Source organism: Mya arenaria, chromosome 6 (assembly GCF_026914265.1).
Source record: "Mya arenaria isolate MELC-2E11 chromosome 6, ASM2691426v1".
NCBI classification, from domain to species: domain Eukaryota; kingdom Metazoa; phylum Mollusca; class Bivalvia; order Myida; family Myidae; genus Mya; species Mya arenaria.
In genome coordinates, this window is record NC_069127.1 from 78,725,459 (window position 1) to 78,746,644 (window position 21,186).

General features: G+C 31.6%; 1 protein-coding gene across 6 annotated transcripts in view; it reads left to right on the top strand.

Moving 5' to 3' along the window:
* The first annotated feature begins 2,302 nt into the window (after positions 1-2,302).
* LOC128238354 (tyrosine-protein phosphatase 10D-like) overlaps positions 2,303-21,186 on the top strand; it is a 29,077-nt gene continuing 10,193 nt past the window's right edge. For 2 of the 6 annotated variants that reach the window (XM_052954191.1, XM_052954192.1), the window contains exons 1-15: positions 8,739-9,144; positions 9,985-10,108; positions 10,274-10,504; positions 10,876-10,962; positions 11,442-11,620; positions 12,782-12,826; positions 13,084-13,264; positions 15,227-15,388; positions 16,649-16,780; positions 17,615-17,880; positions 18,278-18,347; positions 18,595-18,750; positions 18,916-19,020; positions 19,505-19,601; positions 19,854-20,045. In XM_052954191.1, the coding sequence (XP_052810151.1) occupies positions 9,040-9,144; positions 9,985-10,108; positions 10,274-10,504; positions 10,876-10,962; positions 11,442-11,620; positions 12,782-12,826; positions 13,084-13,264; positions 15,227-15,388; positions 16,649-16,780; positions 17,615-17,880; positions 18,278-18,347; positions 18,595-18,750; positions 18,916-19,020; positions 19,505-19,601; positions 19,854-20,045 (2,132 nt within the window). In that variant the 5' untranslated portion in view covers positions 8,739-9,039. Of the gene's footprint in view, positions 2,389-3,300; positions 3,336-3,516; positions 3,592-8,589; positions 8,637-8,738; positions 9,145-9,746; positions 9,865-9,984; positions 10,109-10,273; positions 10,505-10,875; positions 10,963-11,441; positions 11,621-12,781; positions 12,827-13,083; positions 13,265-15,226; positions 15,389-16,648; positions 16,781-17,614; positions 17,881-18,277; positions 18,348-18,594; positions 18,751-18,915; positions 19,021-19,504; positions 19,602-19,853; positions 20,046-21,186 lie in introns of those variants that run through there. The other 4 variants (XM_052954193.1, XM_052954194.1, XM_052954196.1 and 1 more) reach the window with 4 other exon arrangements.

Sequence of the window (21,186 nt, forward strand, 5' to 3'; positions counted from 1 at the left end):
TGGTACCATTGAAGATCAATCGGCTACGGGTAAGGTCAACCGCTAATGGCTATTTTAAGTACTGTTCAGAAAATAGTTTAATTACCATGTATACTAGAATCATATTAAAGGGGCTTGGTCTAGTTAAATTTTACGTCACTGAAACTATTGAGCTCCTTTTTGTGGCGATAGCCAGTAAAACACTGATTATTGTCACGTGATGTGTTATGTATCATATGATATCGTTAAACTATTAAGAGAAACAGTTCTGAATGGTCAACTGCAATTGGGGTCAATTGGGAAGTATACAAACTTATCAGTAGTTTATTAGTGGGTTGAAAAAGGAAGTTAGGAAGTTAGGAAGTTAGTTTCGATTCAGAGTCTGAGTATGTTTCTGGTTAGGAGTGTGGGTTATATTCAGCAAAGTAGTTTAAATCTGAGAGAATGTTATTGGGTTTAAATTTTCAGGTATATGGCATTACCGAGTTAAGGCAGTCTGCCAGGTTAAGATCTGAAATGGTAGCATCAACTACCTCAACTAGTAATCGTGGTGTTGTTAACTGTCTTTGATATGATGTTTGGTCCTAATAAACTGGTAACATTAACAAACGCAACTAGTAATCGTGAATTTGTTCAGTGTCTGGTTTGATATGATGTTTGGTCATGGTAGACTGTAGCCATTAACAGTCTCAGCCAGAATTTTTTATGCTATGGAGTGTCTGTTTTATTTAATGTTTGGTCATGGTAGACTGTAGCCATTAACAATCTCAGCTAGTAATCGTTATGTTGATGAGTGTTAGTTTTGATATGATGTTTGGTCATGGTAGACTGTAGCCATTAACAATCTCAGCTAGTAATCGTTATGTTGATGAGTGTTAGTTTTGATATGATGTTTGGTCATGGTAGACTGTAGACATTAACAATCTCAGCTAGTCATTTTTATGTTGATGAGTGTCTGTATCGATATTATGTTCGGTCCTAAAATGCTGGTATAATTAACTATCTCAACTAGTAATCGTGATGTTGTTGAGTGTCTATTTCGCTATGATGCTCGGTCCTTATAAACTGGTACCATTGACTATCTCAATTAGTAATCGTGATGTTGTTGAGTGTCTATTTAGATATGTTGTTCGGTCCTAAAATGCTAGTACCATTATCAATCGCAACTAGTAATGGTTATGTTGTTGGGTGTATAATTAGATGTGATGTTCGGTATGGTACCATTAACAATAGTTATGGCCTCTTCGTTTGGCCCATATTGGATTGCAAACATTTATATATTTTACGTTTATGCAACATTGTCACATGTGGATCCTTAACTTGAATTGGGATATGATTAGGTACATCTATCTCCTGTTGTTGTTGTTTTTTGTGAAAAAGTGCTTATTGGGCTAGTTTAAGGAATGTTTGGCATCATTATCCCCTGCTGTACATCTCCTGGTAATTGCACTGGCGTCACAGTAGGGGCCAATTCCCTGGGTATTCTTTTATTGGCTCAGAGCCATTTAGGATCCATTTCTACATATAAACCTCAAAATTGCACAGCAGGATACGCAGATCGGAGATCTGATCAGAGGGATCACAGCAAGTAAATTAATATCAATACACAGAGGTTGTATACTATACACATATTTGGGGAGGGGGGGGGGGGGGTTATAGAAGGCTTAAGCTAGTCCTTTAACATGTATTACATAATTTAAGGACATTTAAGTATGCCTCCGGAAACAAGTACATACACATTCAGATACGGATTCTGCAACGTTTGAAAGGACTGCTTCCCTCCCCATGCTTGGTACTCATAAGGGTAGAGAAAGCCTTATTGTAACAGTATTTTGTTGTTTTTTTGTTTATTAACTTTTAAGTAGGTAACTACGGAAAACGGAAACGATATAATTAACCCGCTTTAATTTACCGAGATGACAATGTTTGCTTGAATCGACTGATAAGTTTAAGGTATAATGATCAATACATGCATTCTCATGCTGTACGACGAGAGGGAGTGTCAATGTGACAATGTTTCTTTTTTCAGTATGCAATACTCAACGTTATAGGTGAACAATTACAGTGCCTGACGAATGAATGGTTGAAATTGACTGCAATGTACTTTTAATTAAATGAAAAGCGTACAAACTACTTATAATTAATCACAGTCTTTGCAAATGTAAACCATATATTTTAACGCAATCAAATTCACTTGATTTAAGTGATTATATTCGTCTTTTATACATTTTGTTTTTGAATTCAAAAAATATACATAGAACTGCACTTAAAAAAGCAACGTGTGTTTATTATGCGTGCGCACTTAACAGCGTTGCGTGGTCACGTGACTTTGAAAGAAAGAAGGAGGAACTGAAAGTCGTAGCGATGGAAGTTGTTAATTAACTTGTTTTAGAAGAGACTTTTGTTATGGTAAGTTCATTCAAATACGATTTTTCTCTTTATGGCTGTATAATTGTTGGTTTATGAATTTAAAGATGCGCTCTTACTCCCAAATAAGATTTTCCACAATGAATACAAATGTTTGATATCCCAAATAAGCATGAATAAATATCGAAAAAATGCTTCTTATGAGAAATACCGAGTTTCATTTGAAAGAAAGGTGCAACAAACACGGTATTTCCACCGTATGAGACGATAATAGATGACAGTAAATCGATAAGCACACAACTCAACTTAATTACCAATCGTTAAAAAAATGTGTTTTCAGCTATTAAATAAACGAGCACAATATTGTTATCAGTATTTAATATTTTCCATAAATGCATTATTTAGTAAGTATCTAAAATCTATCACTTATAATTTATGTTTGTAATACATCTGTATGTCACTATGTTATATTTTATATAAATATTGATTTTGAATAAGAGTGTCACTTTAAAAAAGATCTACTGTGGGTTTTATTCTATATAATTTAACAGCTAGTATTTTCATATACTATGTTTATGATAGTATGCAGTATACTTATTCGACCACGGCGGACTAAGTTCAATTCAATTGAAGCAATACCTATACTAATGACAAGTTTACTTACATTACTGTCTTATGTAATCATACATTAATTGATTAAAATGTGTTTGGATGTACTGTTGAAATCTTAAATTAAAATATTTTCATGAAAACGGATTCATACTTATCATATCCTGAATCCAAATTTTGTTCATTGAAAATGTCGATTTCCTGACCTAAAGCTATTGATCAAGTGATTATCCCCACTTTTTATTGTTGCCTTTAAGTGTGTATTTGCTGTTCGCATAGAGATAGTAATTGTTTTTAAAGATGGTGAAAATTGCAAAAATGAGCTTTGTTTATAAAGTGGGAATGAGTTCAATATGCAAAATTAGACATGTAACTTTCCTGTAGGTTTATTCCAATGATCACATTTTAATCGATGAATATAAACTTACTTAGACTGCATTCAAACTGTATTAACTATTGTATTTGTTTGAGAAATCTATGACATTGATTCTTCAGATCATGATGTTGAAGAGCGTCTTTACCCACTCATTTTGCATTTGATGTATTACCGACATTTTTCAGATGAATGCCTTCAAGCGAAGCCAATGGACGTATTCCCAGGTGTTAATCGTGCACTTACCATTTCTTATAATCAATGTAAGTATGTTTCTGCAAATGAAGATTGATTGATTAACTTTATTTTATTATTCATTTAATAATATGTGTGCCCACAAAGAACACTTGGCATATGGGGCTAAGTGAACCTATGGAACTTGTTACGAAAACGCTGTTACAAAACCATATACTTGTCAATTGAAAGTGAATTGAATGCTAGTAGATATGTTTGATAGTTCGACGATACTGGCAATCATTGTATCATAACTTTGAGATTTACAATGGTTCGTCAAATGTTTCGTCCTTATTTGCAACATATTAGTTATTATTAACAGTTTTGTTAAACAGATACAAGTCATACAGACCTAAAAATAGTTTAACATACTGCTGATTTGGTTCAAAGGCTGTTAAGAAATTCTTAAAATAAGCATTGTTTTGCCCTTAAATGCCTTTTATTCCGCTGTTATAGAGGATAAATAGCCATTTCTGGTCCTGTAGCAGAGTGTATAATAATCAAAAAGAAAAAAAGAAATCAAGCAAGTATAAAGAGAAAGATAAAAGCAAATCTTCAAAACAGATATATATTATACGTTCAATAGCAAGTCGATTGTACAGAATGTAATACGGAGCTCGGAGTATTATATAGAAACCAGCTTGAATAAAGAGCAATGTTTTTTATTCACATACAAAGTGTAGAGGAGAAAAACGTAAATAAAGTGTAAAGTATTGAACTATATAATGTGCAGAGTAGTAAAACATGTATAAAGTATAGAGTAGTGAACTATATAAAGTGCAGAGTAGTAAAACATGTATAAAGGATAGAGTAGTGAACTATATAATGTGCAGAGTAGTAATACATGTATAAAGGATAGATTAGTGAACTATATAATGTGCAGAGTAGTAAAACATGTATAAAGTATACAGTAGTGAACTATATAAAGTGCAGAGTAGTAAAACATGTATAAAGGATAGAGTAGTGAACTATATAATGTGCAGAGTAGTAAAACATGTATAAAGTATAGATTAGTGAACTATATAAAGTGCAGAGTAGTAAAACATGTATAAAGTATAGATTAGTGAACTATATATATAGTGCAGAGTAGTAAAACATGTATAAAGTATAGATTAGTGAACTATATAAAGTGCAGAGTAGTAAAACATGTATAAAGTATAGATTAGTGAACTATATAAATTGCAGAGTAGTAAAACATGTATAAAGTATAGATTAGTGAACTATATAAAGTGCAGAGTAGTAAAACATGTATAAAGGATAGAGTAATGAACTATATAAAGTGCAGAGTAGTAAAACATGTATAAAGTATAGATGAGTGAACTATATAATATGCAGAGTAGTAAAACATGTATAAAGTATAGAGTAGTAAACAATATAAAGTGCAGAGTAGTAAAACATGTATAAAGTATAGAGTAGTGAACTATATAAAGTGCAGAGTAGTAAAACATGTATAAAGGATAGAGTAATGAACTATATAAAGTGCAGAGTATTAAAACATGTATAAAGTATAGAGTAGTGAACAATATAAAGTGCAGAGTAGTAAAACATGTATAAAGGATAGAGTAGTGAACTATATAAAGTGCAGAGTAGTAAAACATGTATAAAGTATAGATTAGTGAACTATATAAAGTGCAGAGTAGTAAAACATGTATAAAGTATAGATTAGTGAACTATATAAAGTGCAGAGTAGTAAAACATGTATAAAGTATAGATTAGTGAACTATATAAAGTGCAGAGTAGTAAAACATGTATAAAGTATAGATTAGTGAACTATATAAAGTGCAGAGTAGTAAAAGATGTATAAAGGATAGAGTAGTGAACTATCTAAAGTGCAGAGTAGTAAAACATGTATAAAGTATAGAGTAGTGAACTATATAAAGTGCAGAGTAGTAAAACATGTATAAAGTATAGATTAGTGAACTATATAAAGTGCAGAGTAGTAATACATTTATTAAGTATTAAGTGGTTAAACATGTATAAAGTGTAAAGAAGTTAAGTATATAAGCTGTTAAGTAGTGAAATATGTACAAAGTGTAAAGAAGTTATTACAAGTATATGAGTATGAAAATATATGTGTAATGTAAAGTAGTGAAATATGTTTAAAATGTAGAATAGTCGAGTATATAACGTTTAGAGTATTAAAACATGTAGAAGTCAAAAATATTATGTGAAGAGCATAACGCATGTATAAAGTATAAAATATTCAAGTATATAACGTGTAGAAAAGCTTTAACGTAAAATGTGTAGTGCAGTTATAAATGCGTGAAGTACTGAGTAGATCAGTACATAACATATAAAGTAGTTTAGCATGCATAAACGGTAAGTAGTCAAATGGAAAAACATGTATAAAGTGTTTCGTAGCCCAGTCTAGTTTTTTAACATGTATAAAGTGTAATTTAATGAGGTAAATAACGTGTAGAGTAGTAAAAATTTTAACATATGTTAATTAGTCATTTATATAACGTAGTTAAACAGACTTAAAGAAGTCGGTTACATATTTAAACATATAAAAGGCGAAGAAACCTATAGAGGAGTAAATGATGTATAAAGAGTGAAGCAATAACAGACATAAATTCATGAGTAGTTAAACGTAGAGTAGTCATGTATAAAGTGTAAAATGGTCAAGGCTATGGATAATGTATAGAGAAGTAAAAATGTTTATGGTATATAGTAGTAAAACCTGTATAAAGTGTAGAGTTGTAAAACATGTATACAGTGTAGAGTAGTAAATCATGTACACAGCGTAGAGTAGAAAAACATGTATACAGTGTAGAATAGTAATACATGTATATAGTATAGAGTAGTAAAACATGTATACAGTGTAGAGTAGTAAAATATGTATACAGTGTAGAGTAGTAAAATATGTATACAGTGTAGAATAGTAAAACATGTATAATGTATAGAATAGTAAAACATGTATAATGTATAGAGTAGTAAAACATGTATACAGTGTAGAGTAGTAAAACATGTATAAAGTATAGAGTGGTAAAACAAGTATACAGTGTAAAATTGTAAAACACGTATATAGTGTAGAGTAGTAGAACATGTATACAGTACGTGTAGAGTAGTAAACCATGTTTATAGTATATAGTAGTAAAACATGTATACAGTGTAGAGTAGTAAAACATGTATAAAGTGTAGAGTAGTAAAACATGTAAACAGTATAAAGTAGTAAAACATGTATATAGTATAAAGTAATAAAACATATATACAGTATAGAGTTGTAAAACATTGTATATAATGTAGAGTAGTAAAACTGCATGAAGTATAGGGAGGTAAAACATGTATAGAGAGAGCAGTAGTAAAACATGTTTTAAGTGTTAACTATAAACACATTTTGAATAATAAAACATGAGTAAAGTTTTGTGTAAAATACATGTATATAGTGTACAGTGATAAATAATATAACGCGTAGAGTAGTGACACATGCACAAAGTAAACAATAGTCGTGTATATAATGTGTAGATTAGTAAATAATTAATAAAGTATAGATAAATTAAACATCTATTGCGTGTAGAGTGGTCAAACATGTATAAAATGGAGAATGATATCAAATGTATAAAACTTAGTGAAATAGTGTATCTGTACATAGTGTAAAACTTAGAGTAAAAAATGAATGTAGATAGTATAAAAATTAGGGGGATAATGATTGTATATAGTGTAGAATAAAAACATCAGGTGTTTAGCATAAGGTATAAAGGTATAAAAGGTATTATAAGTTACGGGGTTAGTAGGTGACCCAATATGGGATATAAGGGGAAAACGGAACCATATAGGGTGAGAGCAAATATAGAACTTTAAAAAATGTATAAAGTGTTATGTGACCTGATATATAACTTGTCGAGTATGAAATCATGTATAAAGTGTTATGTGATCAGATATAAAACTTGCCGAGTATGAGGACAGGTATAAAGTGTTATGTGATCCGATATATAACTTGTCGAGTATGAAATCATGCATACAGTGTTATGTGATCAGATATATAACGTGTCGAGTATGAAATCATGTGTAAAGTGTTATGTGATCAGATATATAACGTGTCGCGTATGAAGACAAGTATAAAGTGTTATGTGATCAGATATATAACTTGTCGAGTATGAAATCATGTTTAAAATGTTATGTGATCAGATATATAACGTGTCGAGTACGAAATCATGTATAAAGTGTGATGTGATCAGATATATAACGTGTCGAGTATGAAGACGCGTATAAAGTGTTATGTGATCAGATATATAACGTGTCGAGTATGAAATCTTGTATAAATTGTTATGTGATCAGATGTATAACATGTCGAGTATGAAATCATGTAACAAGTGTTATGTGATCAGATATATAACATGTCGAGTATGAAGACAGGTATAAAGTGTTATGTGATCAGATATATAACGTGTCGAGCATGGATACATGTATGAAGTGTTATGTGATCAGATATATAACATGTCGAGTATGAAGACAAGTATAAAGTGTTATGTGATCAGATATATAACGTGTCGAGCATGAATACATGTATAAAGTGTTGTGTGAATAGATATATAACGTGTCGAGCATGAAGACATGTATAAAGTGTTATGTGATCAGATATATACCGCTTCGAGTATGAAATCATGTATAAACTGTTATGTAATCAGATATATAACTTGGCGAGTATGAATACAAGTATAAAGTGTTATCTTATCATATATATATAGTGTGTCGAGTACGAAGACATGTATAAAGTATTATGTGGTCATATTTATAACGTGTCGAATACGAAGACATGTATAAAGTGTTATGTGATCAGATATATAACGTGTCGAGCATAAAGACAGGGATAAAGTGTTATGTGATCACATATATAACGTGTCGAGTATGAAGTCATGTCAAAGTGTTTTGTGATCCGATATATAACGTTTCGAGTATAAAGTCATGTATAAAGTGTTATCTGATCATATATATAACGTGTCGAGTACGAAGACATGTATAAAGTCTAGAGTGGTTAATGGTAGTAACACATTTATAAAGTATGTAGTAGTCAAGTGAGGAACGTGTAGAGAAGTAAAACAGTTATTAGGTGGTCAGATGTAACACGGATATGGTATTAACTTATGTATTAAGTGTTATATGATCAGATACATAACGTGGAGATAAAATGTTAACAGTTTACAATAACCTAAGGTGTGTAGTGAATAGTGGTAATTCATGCGTAACATGTTAATATCGTATAGAGTAGTAATACATGTATCGAGTGTAGGGTATTGTTATTTGTATTTGATTTAAATTTGCACTGTCTATTTTCTTGATCGGTGACCAAGAATTATTAAGTAAACTTTGTAGAGTTTGAGAGAGTTCTTGAAGATTATTGTTGTGTGATTAAGGGCAAACTTATCTGATCTTGGAAGAATTGTAAAATTAAAGTTTCTGAAAAGGTTCACCAGTGCTAGAACATTAATAACTGTTCTAAAAGGATTTCAGTTCAACCGTTGTCGAAGGTCTTCTAAATGAGTTGTTTGATATTGAAATACATGTATTATGCTCATACAGTGTTTTCAATATTTAATGAAAATTTAGTTCAATGGACATTAAAAACACCAGGTTCTGAGAAGGTATTTTGGGAACTTTTGGATTATGGACAATATTCTCATTCTACTTAAAAGTAATAATTTAAGCTTTACTTATTTAAGGGGTGTTCTTGTTAACTGGTTGTAAACAAATGTTGTTGGTTAAATTAGTAATGATTATATTGCTTTTAAAAGGTATTAGTTATAAAGTTTGTAATTTTTAACGAAGTTGATCATATAGGTTTTCTTTTATGAATATAAAGAAGCATTATTAGAGTAAAGCAAATATAGTGTAGACAAAAGTACAGAATGAATAATGTAGAGCAGCAAAACAATCTGTCGTGTTAAGTTGTATTTCGAGCAATTATGAAGTGTACATATGCAAATGTGTATGAAGTTTTAAATGGTAAAGTCATTGTGAAACGTAAGGCAGTAACGTATACATATGAAGTAAAGAAAGCAAACAAACATGTCTATAAAGCATCACAAGCGACTAGTTATATAACAGAAAATCAACCTAAACATGATAACGGAGTAGTGTTGTAACCTTTGAAATATAATTGTAATTAAGCAATGCATGCTGTAGCTTATGAACATGTTTGCAAGAGAGGACTATAAACAAACAAAAAGTTATTCTTGTATTAAAGCAATCGCTTGTGAAAATAAATAACATTTGAAGTGCCTATACTTGAAATGATATTGAGAACAAGAAGTAGGATCCAGTCAGTTTAACGTCTTACATCATAATGGATGGAAGAACCACTGGTAAATTTTATTAAGCTAAGAAATTACTTGAGAACATGAATAAATATATTTAAATGATCACAAAATCGTAAATGATTATAATTCATCTGTTATAAAAAATGTCAAATCCTCTTGGAACAGATACAGGTTTTAGAGGCTGCACCTACAAGAGAGTCAACTGAGGCGACGACATATGATACAACCACACCAACTACATCTTTAAACATACTGAGATCTATAAACATACTGGGACCAACAACATACCGTAACTCATCGATAATTTATTTCCACTCTCATGTGATGGCATTTCAATAAACCACATGTTTTGATTAAAACAAACATTCAAGGTGTTTCGATTACAAAGCATACCTGTTTGAATTTCCAATTGTGCTCCATGAACACATTATTTAATAGTTTTATTTAATTTCAGAACCGAGTGAGCCATTAAACGTGGAAGTTGTAGTTCTTGGTAAAACGGTTAACTTAAAGTGGGATACCCCCAAATTCCCAAATGGGGTGATTTCTGCCTACACGGTGTGCTTTGCTTACAAGCACTATTGGGACCAGTCATACTCCGAAACAAACTGCACTAACAAAACAGCGTCGGAAATGGACATGACTGGGAACCACTTTGAAACCAGATTGTCACTTCTGTTTACAGGTACTGTCTACTGGGATAGACCCTTATCTTTTATGTTTGATATTTTTGTCGTCGTTAGCAAAAATTAGTTATGTTGAAGAAAAAAGCGATCTTTTGAATTGTTGCGAGGTTTTGTTTCTCATACCTATTTACTGTTATTTTCAATGGTTCTTTAATTTATTTTTACACATTGTTATGAAATAAATGTAACCTTATCTCTTGCAAAACATTTGTTTTTGTTGTTCAGATGAAAACCCCACCATGAGCAATGACGTCATATACTAATATTCAAATATAATTTTAATAATTGACATGAAACAAGAATCCACACTTAAGAATAGTGAGCATACGATATTATACAGTAATTCGATAATTAACTCACCTTTTTTCAGGTGCATTTTTTACATTTTCTGTTGCTGCTGTTAACGAGATGTTTACGGGAAGAGCGATTTCCGTTGCAAGAAGAACTTATGAATCGAGTAAGTGCATTTAACTTTAAGTTGTATGCGGATTTACAGAAAAACTGCGATCGCTTGCGGACGCCGGGAACCGAGCTAAAACCTCGAGTGATCCGATGTTTTGAACGACCCATTTTAGTATGTAATGCATGTTTTACAATGCATTTGTCGTCAGTTTACTTCGACACCTATTATGTACTTATTTAGGTTTCGATCCAGCGTCAGTATATTTTATATGAAAATCGGAATAATGGTCGGGACTAAGCTTCGACCTCGACTGACCGCCTGTTTGAACGACCGCAGTTTTACTGTAAAAGACATATGTATCATTGACAACACCATAAAATTGATATATACAATATAATTGGAATTATTTCTTTTAAGTGGCTAAGGTTTACACCAAAAATATGTATCGAAAACGTTTGGACAAGGGTATTTTGTGACCTACTTTGATTGCATGATAACAGAAGTATCTCTTTACCCCCACCCCCACCCCACAGCACCCGAGAGTGTCACTGGACTGTACGCACAGGCAACAAACACAACCATTACCGTGCTCTGGTCACGTCCAGGTGTCCCGAATGGTGATATTGAAAGGTACCAGCTTCAGTGGATTAAAGGAGAAGTCAACTGCGACGTTTTCATCTCAACATACAAGCGTACCTATTTAGCCAGGGAAGTACGGGAAATACTTGGATTTGTTTTTAATTTGTTATTATAATCAAATTATGTTTGATATTTAATATAGCTGTTCGAGTAAAATGGTACTCTTCCGTTGTATAAGCAGTACGTTTGAATCATCCATGTACAATATTGCTGTTCGAGTAAAATGGTACTCTTCCGTTGTATAAGGAGAACGTTTGAATCATCCATGTACAATATAGGTGTTCGAGTAAAATGGTACTCTTCCGTTGTATAAGCAGTACGTTTGAATCATCCATGTACAATATAGGTGTTCGAGTAAAATGGTACTCTTCCGTTGTATAAGGAGTACGTTTGAATCATCCATGTGACTTAATTTATCATTTGACTTAATTTATCAAAACACAAAAATGCATCTGATTTAGGTACTAGAAAAAAATAGTGTAACGCTTTTTTAATTGGGGAATTGTGGTCAGGTAGTTATTAATTAAACAAAACTTTGATTAAGGCTAATATTTTTTTTTTATATTTGAGCAGCTATCATGATAATGCATTAAAATGAAAAACAGAGTTTTACATCAACCTATTTCGTGCGCCTTTAAGATGTTTATAAAAATGAAGAGAGAAGATAATGTAATCGATGCTACAAATTCTTGTTCAGTTGGGAAAATGTGAATGCAACGAATATAAGCTTTAATTGTTCTATTGATTAATCAATGGATGTTTAGTTTCTTACATACATACCATATCCATGTGATCCAAAGGGGTAAGTCCTTAAAACCTGTGTCCATTTTCAAATCTAACATCATTGCACGGTGCTTTTGTTTGGTCCAGTATGTTTTGGCCTGGTTGGTATTCAATATCAAACTTTAGGTAATATAATGGTAAAACATCATAGACCATATTCACAGCATAGGTCAGCTATTAACAAGACAATTTTTTTATGCAAAGCATTAAAGACGCCGCCAGTGTTGTTGAAACATGACTAAAAGGAAGCAGATGAAGTTATCTAGCATACCAAATTTGAGGATACAAGCATTCTTCAGTTATTGAAAGAAATCAGAATTTTAGCTCAAGGTCACCTTTGATCTCAAAATAGTTAGAGCGCTGGTCATGTATGAGGGACCTCTACCAAGTTCGAGGTCCCTATGCCTAAGAAGAGTTTTTCAATTATTGATAGGAAACTGTGTATTTTCAGGTTACGATCACACCATCCTTGACCTTTGACCCACTGACATCAGAGGTAATCTCAATCTGAAAGTAGGGTGGTGCCGGCACCCGGTATCACTTTACAGTGATACCGGGATATTATCAGATGACAAATATCGGTATCAAATGACCCGCTATTCATTGCCTATTGAAGGAATGATTATCAGATAAAGATCTCCGTTTTGTATGTTATCCGATTAACGACATCATTCTTAGATTCTATTGAGACTAACATTAAATATCTGCACTGGAACTTTATTAATTTAGTTAATGATAAGTAACATTTGACAGGAACCCTATGATGACAACTGTTTTTCGCCAACGCCTGATCCAATTCGTGTCAACCAAGAGAACATGCGCTATACCATATACAGACTTGAACATAATGAAGAGTATGAGCTATTGGTGACGCCGTTTACAACTACAGGACGAGGGCCTTCCAGTAATATCACACAACGAACAATTGAAACAAGTAAATGTTTAAAATGTTTAAATCACAATGAAATACCAATTGTTTTTGATATAATCGATCAGTTTGGACTTAAATTAGGTAGGGAAAAGCCCAAGGGCTGTGGATTGGCAAATCAAAAAGTAATATAAGGAATATTATGCATTACATAAAGTTTACGTCAAGATACGTTAAATCACTTGGAGTATATTTTGAAAATGGTAAACAATGTATTAATTTAAGCTGGAAGAAAAAATAGATAATTGTAAACAATTGATAAAAAATTGAAGTCGAAATCTAACTGTCTTTGGCAAAATAACTGTTATAAAATCTGTACTTTTTCCAAAACTTGTATATCTTGCTCCAAATATAGTAACGCCTGATCCAATTATAAACACTATAAACACAGTTATGGGAGACAGATTTGAAGGTGGTTTAGAAATGCCAGATTTTGAATATTATTCTAAAACAATGACACTAAAATGGGTGATTAGTCTGACTGATACAATTGATGCAAATTGGAAAATAATATCATCCGTAATATTAGACCAATTTTGAAAGAATTGTCTTCTACTTTTTATGTATTTAAACAAAATCACTTTGATCTATAAGCATTTGTTATTAATATGGATGCAGTTTAAACAACTTTCAGTTAATGAAACAAAAACACCCAAAAGTTACTTCAATATTAGAAAAAAATACTATGGGTAATAAATTATTAAAACTAAAAAATACAAGTCTTCTTTTTAAGAACTGGATTAATTTCAACATACTTTATGTAAACGATATTCTATCGAATTCGGGCAACTTAGACCCTAATTGTTTTCTTAATAAGCTCAAAAATGAATACAATTGGATTGCAGAAATAAATATTTTAAACAAGCAGTTCCTTACAGTTGGAAAGAGCTCTTACATCGGATATATTTACAAAAACATACGTCAATCCAGAATTACTAATAACTATCCAAGATAAACCTTTTAAAGATATGATGAATAAGCAAATATATAACATCTATATAATGCAATTTTATGAAAAGCCTTACATTCACGGTTATTGGGTTCGACGGTTACAAGAGCATATTTGCTGGAACTCTTGGTACTATATTGTTCATAAGTCCATTGTGGATAATAAAGTCAAACAATTTAAAATAAAGTTATTACAAAATCTTGTAGCAACGAATTTAAATTTATTTATATGGAAATTAAAGGATTGCCCTCTGTATATTTATTGTAATGAAGTAGAAGACTACGAACACTTCTTTATTAAATGTCCATTTTTGACAACTTTCTGCAATGCTACACATGAGAGTTTTAAAAGATGTGGAATACAGAAAGAAATTAATAATTCAAGATAAATAGTAATAGGTTACAAAATTGACCAAAAAGAGTATAATATTGAAAACATTGTTTCAAGTCAGATTGCTTTTGCATCTTATTTAAAACTAACTTAGACTTACTTTATTTGTGAAAGGAGATCCTAACCGATAAATAGTATGTACCATTTATATAATGAATTGAAAGTTTTAAAAAAACTTACTTGAACAATGAAACAATTTTTAAACGTTTTTGAACGCCTTTGTTAATGAAATTACAATATAATGTTAAGGCATTTTCAAATCCCTTAATTCCATATTTATTAAATGATATTGTTACACTTCTATATATGTATATTTATATATATTGTATGTAATGTTTGTTTTATAATAAAAAAACTGGTTGTCATTAACTGCAATTCCAAAAGGGAAATAGAGTTCGGGTCGTGTAATAAGTATACCCTTGTAGATTTCTTTAAACTGTTACTGTCACTGAAGTTTATAACATATATTATTTACAATTTCAATCGAACATTTCGCAAAATCATAGTTAGACTGAATTAATTAAAATATAGGCAATATGTACACCTACATACTTAATAAACCATTTTAGCACCCATTTAGTATGAATATACTGACAAACAATAAACGGTATTTATATGCATTGCATCAGGACCGGGCCCTGTGGGCAATGTAACAATACGCGATATTGAGTCAACGGCGATAAACGTGACATGGACGATTCCTGAAATAAACCCAGATCCAACCAACTACATAGCGGTCGCTTGGAGCATGATACCTAGACAGGAACACACTGCTCGGTGTGAAGTTGAAGGTAAGCGAGAACAAAGAATAAATTATTTCTGTATTTAAAAGCCTTTTTGGGTTTGGAGCAGATACAATTTTCTTTGGTTCTTGGTCATAAAGTGCATTTCACGAATGTTTGCGCTTGCTTTTAACTTATTACTCTTGTCGATTTCAAGAAAATCCGCTTTCAAAGATCATAAATATAATACACAAAACATTCATTATATAATTACTTTTGCCATGTTAATTTCCCTGTAATGTGTACATTGCGACTACATCCAGCATTAACCAGGGTTGTAAAACATTTCAGAGAAAGATACCAGTGAGTTTGAAAATATCCTCGGCAGTCATGTAAACATTCTGTCTTTATGAAAGTCGCCCTTTTAACTCAATTCATGTGATATAAACTGTCTATTTGACGTGTTTCTTCTCTTGTTTTGTCCCTACAAGGTAAGTGCAACCATGGCGGAATAGTTACGGATGCCACCATCAAGTGACAATCGTGTTTGAAAATGCCGATTATATCAAACAAATAACAAACAAAACAAAATGAACAAATAAAATGGTCATTGTTTTAAAAACGCGATGTAAAAGATGGTAAACGTCACCTTTCAACTACCCTATTGCAATCTGTTTTCTTAATTAACAGTTTTAATAAAGCATGTGGACATGAACATATTTTTTTTCCACTAACGGTTTTGTTTATTTTGCATGTTCTTATATCGCCGAACTTTGCTTACTCTCATTAAGAATGTTCAGCTTTCATTATTTCAAAATCCAATAATAATGTATTTCGTTCAGTTATGTTATAACCACCAAGCTCAATATTTAATGCAGAAAATCTTGCAATACGTTGATTAAATCTTTCAATTCATGTCCGATTATGTGGATTAAGTGTAGCAGTTCTTGAAATAGAATATAGGTCGTGCACAGTGCTGCACTGGTAAACAGTCTCAATCAAAACCAGAAGGATTCTTTCATACATCTGACTACAATTTTTCGAAACATCTTTGTTTCTTTATTTTAGAATTAAACTGAGCTCCAAATCGTGTAATATTCTTCCTTTCTTGAGAGTTTTGAAATTAATAAACAAAGTTATATTTAAGATTATCGCGATGAACTTTTATTCTGTTTTAAAACCTCATATTAAAGTATGAAATGTAGCTCAATGAAATAATACTTTGGCATGTTAAGCTTTTTAGCGAAAATTGGGTTTGGTGTCAATTGTGAATACCATTTTTGAATCATATGTGCACATACAACACCATGGGTGTAATACACTTCACAGATTACACGACCACTGGATGTGTGATCGAGAATCTCCACGAATTTTGGAGGTATAAGGTTGAGGTCATTGCAAAAACCAGGGGAGGGATCAGTGAACCAACAATCTCTGAGCCTTTCTTTACACAAGAATCAAGTATGTATGTCAGAATCATATTTAAAGCTGCACTCTCACAGATTGACCGTTTTGACATTTTTTTATATTTTTTTTTTGTTTTGGAATGAGCCAATTTTGCGTAAATGCTTGAAACCAATAATACAATATGTATATGAAAAACTATAGAAACAAGCTCAGTAACCAAACGTTTAAACATAAATCCAACTTAATGGCGAGAGGTAAACGCCAAAGACATAGAACACAATAACAGAAAATCACAAGGAACATGGAACAACAGCCCAAAACTCGGCAAATAACACAGAGCATGTATGCTATTTAGAAAGAGGCGAGTTTATCAAGGATTGTTTGGTCCCGATTTGGAACGGTCAGTAAAATGTAAAATTACTGGGTGTTTAAACCAGTGTGCGTGCACAACCTCACTCTTATCCCAACAATACTGAATAAAGTGAAAATATTACCTTATATGATGGTATTGAAGGCATTAATATCAAAATCAGCTGATTCTAAGACAAAAACTAAAATAAATGTCAATACTGTCTATCTGTGAGAGTGCAGCTTTAAACATTATTTTGCAAAATGTCAACTGGAATGTTATCCTTCATACTAAGATCAAACCTTAATGAAAGTACCCCGCATATTTGCTGAAAATAATCTGGTTAAAGTTTAATTGAAGTTGATTAGACTTTTTGATTAGCTTATGATTATTATGTAAAGGGTCAATGTTAACCTAATCATATTATTTCAAAGCTCCTACGTAAATTGAACGGATTTATTGGCGCGAATTTAATTGTGTTTGATATTACGCCGATATAATTATGAATCAAATGAAATGGATTTCTGAATTTGTTTTAGCCCCAGGAAAACCGACATCATTTAACGTTATCAAATTCACTGATTTAAAAAACACCTGTGACGCAACAAAGATCAATGTTACCTGGAGCGAACCCAACCTCCAAGACAGAAATGCCAATATCACACGTTATGTTGTCATGAGGGAGTTGCGTAAGACCGAGGTGTTCACATTTACCGTTGATAACCCTCAACCATTTGCGTTTAACAACAGAAAGTTTTCATTGGAACATACAGGTCTCACCGCTAACTGGGGACATCAATGGCAGGTCAGACTGTTTATTTTATTGGATTGTATTCGTATCTTAGTGTCTAGAATAATGTAAATATTTGTAAGTTAAGGATTTGACAAAGAAGTAAATACATGTATATTATAAACGAAATCATTTTTGCGAGAACATGTTGTGGAACATCTAGTGCCCTTCTTTGTGGCGATCGTAAGCCAGCAGATCGTAAAGTCAAAATAATCCACATTTAAAACTAAATTTTAAACTGCCATAACTTTTAATCTTTGTTTTAATTGGCCAGTGAACAATTATTTTGAGCAATTACATATAGCATCAATACTAGAAAAAGCTGTCGTATGATACGTTTAAAGACATGTGATTTTCAGAGCTATAATGGCCTGGTGAACATTTAATAAACATTTGGTACATATTATTACAGCTATATGCTGTTGGAAGAAATGGGGTCAGAGGAAGGCCTGAAAACAAGGTATTTTGGACGGAAGAATGCGGTAAGTTCAGGTTCAACAATGTTGATTACCTTTTCATGCGTTTGTTTTATGACTCCTAAACTAAATTAACTAAATCATGATGAAATATAAAGAAAAACAAACTTGATTTTTTTCATATTAGATTCACTGTTGTATTTTTCTAATATCTATTCATGGTAATGTCTTGTACATTTTTCAGTCCATCAATAATAACATAAACATTTTCTTGTTTCAATTTGAATATTTTATTTTATTTTTCATATTAAAGCTCCCCCAAAAATGGACTCTCATATTGAGAAATTAGAGATCACCTCGTCATCGGTGATTTTTAATCTTGATCCTAATTTCTTCAAGAACGAAATACAAGGGAAGATAGTGAAGTATGGAATGGTAGGAGGAAATGTACGGGATGTGGTCAAAAAAGGTATATTTAAGGGAGTTTTGACATAGTAAAGTTATTCTTTGTTAAGAGTGATGACAATACCACACAATATTTTAAATTTTACAGCACTTAACAAAAATCCATATGTAATGATTTGTATTGCGTTGAGCATATATTTAAATGCAAAACATTTCATTTGCTTTTCAGTAAATAGAAACACTGTTTTGAGCCTAGGCAGCTGGAGCAATTTTACATCTTATAACCACCAGGGTGCTTATAGATTCACGTTCAACCTGATACCCATTGTGAATGGTATAGTCTTATGTTTGTTTCTTTCATTTTAAAAGTTTGCAATATTCAAAACACTTAAAGTGACACTCTTATTTAAAGTCAATGAATACACATGTATAACAAACATAAATTTTGACTGGTAAACCTTAAACAACTTTCTAATTAATGCATTTATGGAAACTATTAATTACTGACAAGATTGCAACCGTGTATTTAATAGCAGAAAACGCAAAAAATATTAAATGATTGGTGGATGCTAAAAGATTCACTGTGGTCTATTATAGTCTCATAAGGTAGAAATACCGTGTTTTATGCTCATTTATTTCAAATTAAATTCGGTATCCTTTATAAGAATCATTGTTTCCGACATTTATTCATCTGTTTTGGAATATTAAAACAAAATTATTAATTAAGGTAAATCTTATCTGGGAGTAAGAGTGCACCTTTTAGAATCGCTTTTAATTGTAACAATGTTTCCAAAATTTGACTATTCCTTTTCCAATAGGTAAACTTCAAGTTGAGGTTGGAAAGAATAGAAACTGCAGGAAAGAGGATCTTAAAGATTTTTGCAATGGGCCGCTTCCTAGTGGATTAGAATTATGGTAAACCGAATTAAACATAAGTGACCAGTCCTTATTTAGTTTAGTTATACGCATTTATTTAACGGAAAGTAGGGAAATTCTTCATTTCATCGATATATACGGGGAGAAGTCGCGTCTGCAACGAAAGCTGAGAGCTGGGTAGAAATCATTACTGTTGCCATTTTCGAGAGGACATGCACATAATTTATTTACCCGGATAATGCATTATGATATTCATTTTCATTGTAATGTTCATACACTTACTTTTGACAGGGTAAAGGCTTATGCCTGCACGAACGTTGCATGCACTGTGTCCGAGCACTATGGACCATTTACAATCCAACAACCACACCAAGATTCGAATGGTGATGTGGATGGGGCCTTGATTGCATTGCCAATTCTTATTGCCATCTTTATCCTCATCAGTATGTTTCTGGTTCTTTGGTGGCGAGGAGCAATTGACCCGTAAGTGTGATTGAATGGTTTAAAAAAGTGTATATGAAAGGTGTGAATCATTGTGTACAAGAAAATTGTACATTGTGTTTGTTTGTTTTTATTTCATTGTTGCATTCAAATGACTTTTTTCGTATAAATATGATTGTTTTTACACATATCACGTGGTATACGTATAACACGCTTTGCGTTGGCAGCATAGTTATTGTATTAATTCAAGTTAAGATATTGTGTATAACTTCTAGTGAAGTTTTTGTAAATTCCTTCTAAACTAGTTATTGTATATATTCTAGTATAGTATAGTTTTTTGTATCTACCTTAAAGTATAGTAGTTGTAAATACATTCTAGAATTGTTTGTGCGTGTACCTTCAAGTATAGTCTTTCTATATACCTTCTACTATAGCTATGGTATAGAATTTCTCATATAGATTTCGTATAAGCCTTCTAGTATAGTTATTGTATATAACTTCTAGTTAAGTTATGTATATAACTACCAATATAGTGTTTATATAAACCTTCTAGTATAGTTATTGTATATAACGTCTAGAATTGTTTTTGTATATACCTTCTTGTTTAGTTATTGTTTAAACCTTCTAGTATATACATTGTTTATACGCTCTAGTATAGTTATTGTATATAACGTCTAGTATAGTTATTGTATATACCTTCTAGTTTAGTTATTGTTTAAACCTTCAAGTATATTCATTGTTTATATGCTGTAGTATAGTTTTTGTATATAACTTCTTGTTTAGTTATTGTTTAAACCTTCTAGTATATACATTGTTTATACGCTCTAGTATAGTTATTGTATATACCTTCTTGTTTAGTTATTGTTTAAACCTTCAAGTATATACATTGTTTATATGCGGTAGTATAGTTTTTGTATATAACTTCTTGTATAGTTTTTGTATATATCTTCTACTTTAGTTATTGTTTAAAACTTCTAGTATAGGGATTGTATATGCAATTTAATATAGATTTGTATATACCTTCTAGTATAGTTTTAGTATAAAACTTCTAGTACTAGTAAATTATTTGTACCTTCTAGTACAGTTTTTGTATATACCTTCTAGTATAGTTGTTGTATATATCTTCTAGTAAAAATATAGTATAGGTTTTGTATGTAATTTCTAGTATAGGTTTTGTATGAAA